The 881-nt window shown below is 34.4% G+C and overlaps 1 protein-coding gene across 1 annotated transcript; it reads left to right on the forward strand.

Annotated features, from left to right (window-relative positions):
* Positions 1-139: 139 nt before the first annotated feature.
* On the forward strand, positions 140-841 carry LOC117108195 (the record flags this gene model as incomplete). The annotated part of the gene is made up of 2 exons (XM_033250157.1): positions 140-397; positions 584-841. Coding segments are annotated over 2 exons (516 nt in total), but the record flags the coding sequence as incomplete, so codon positions are not given.
* Between the last annotated feature and the right edge of the window lie 40 nt (positions 842-881).

Consider the following 881-nt stretch of genomic DNA (forward strand, 5'->3'; position numbering starts at 1 on the left):
ATTAGTGAGTAGTTGAATTTCATTTCTTAATATTTTCTTGTTTAGATCCACCTGAACTAATTTTAATCCGAAGTAACCTATAATACAGGTAGTAAAAACAGTCATTACTCTTCATCTTATATTTTTATACATATTTCAGATCCGGAAAGAGTAATATTATTTGAAACTGTATCCAACACCAGCAGTGTAAGTGCAGAATGGACAATCATAGATGGCGTAGCTGATTATTTTGAAGTAAATTGTTCAGATGGAAGGCCAGCACATCAACGAATGTTGTTTAGTGATGCCTTTACTGCTACTTGCTCAGGTATTGAGTCTGGAAGAACAGTAAACATAAGTGTGACTGCAATGAGTGGAAGGAAAAGAGGAGAGACATTGACACTCGCCATCACAACGTGTAAGTAAAATATTAGTAGTTCAAAATTAGCAAAATTATACACAATCAATTAGCAAGTAGTTGAATTTCATTTCTTAACATTTTCTTGTTTAGATCCACCTGAACTAATTTTATCCGAAGTAACCTATAATACAGGCAGTAAAAGCAGTCATTGCTCTTCATCTTATATTTTTATACATATTTCAGATCCGGAAAGAGTAATATTATTTGAGACTGTATCCAACACCAGCAGTATAAGTGCAGAATGGACAATCATAGATGGCGTAGCTGATTATTTTGAAGTAAATTGTTCAGATGGGAGGCCAGTACATCAACGAACGTTGTTTAGTGATGCCTTTACTGCTACTTGCTCAAGTATTGAGTCTGGAAGAACAGTAAACATAAGTGTGACTGCAGTGAGAGGAAGGAAAAGAGGAGAGACAATGACACTCGCCATCACAACATGTAAGTAAAATATTAGTAGTTCAAAATTTGCAAAATTATA

Source organism: Anneissia japonica, unplaced genomic scaffold, assembly GCF_011630105.1.
Source record: "Anneissia japonica isolate Jap-2015-1 unplaced genomic scaffold, ASM1163010v1 scaffold115405_len881_cov215, whole genome shotgun sequence".
Classification (NCBI taxonomy): Eukaryota; Metazoa; Echinodermata; class Crinoidea; order Comatulida; family Comatulidae; genus Anneissia; species Anneissia japonica.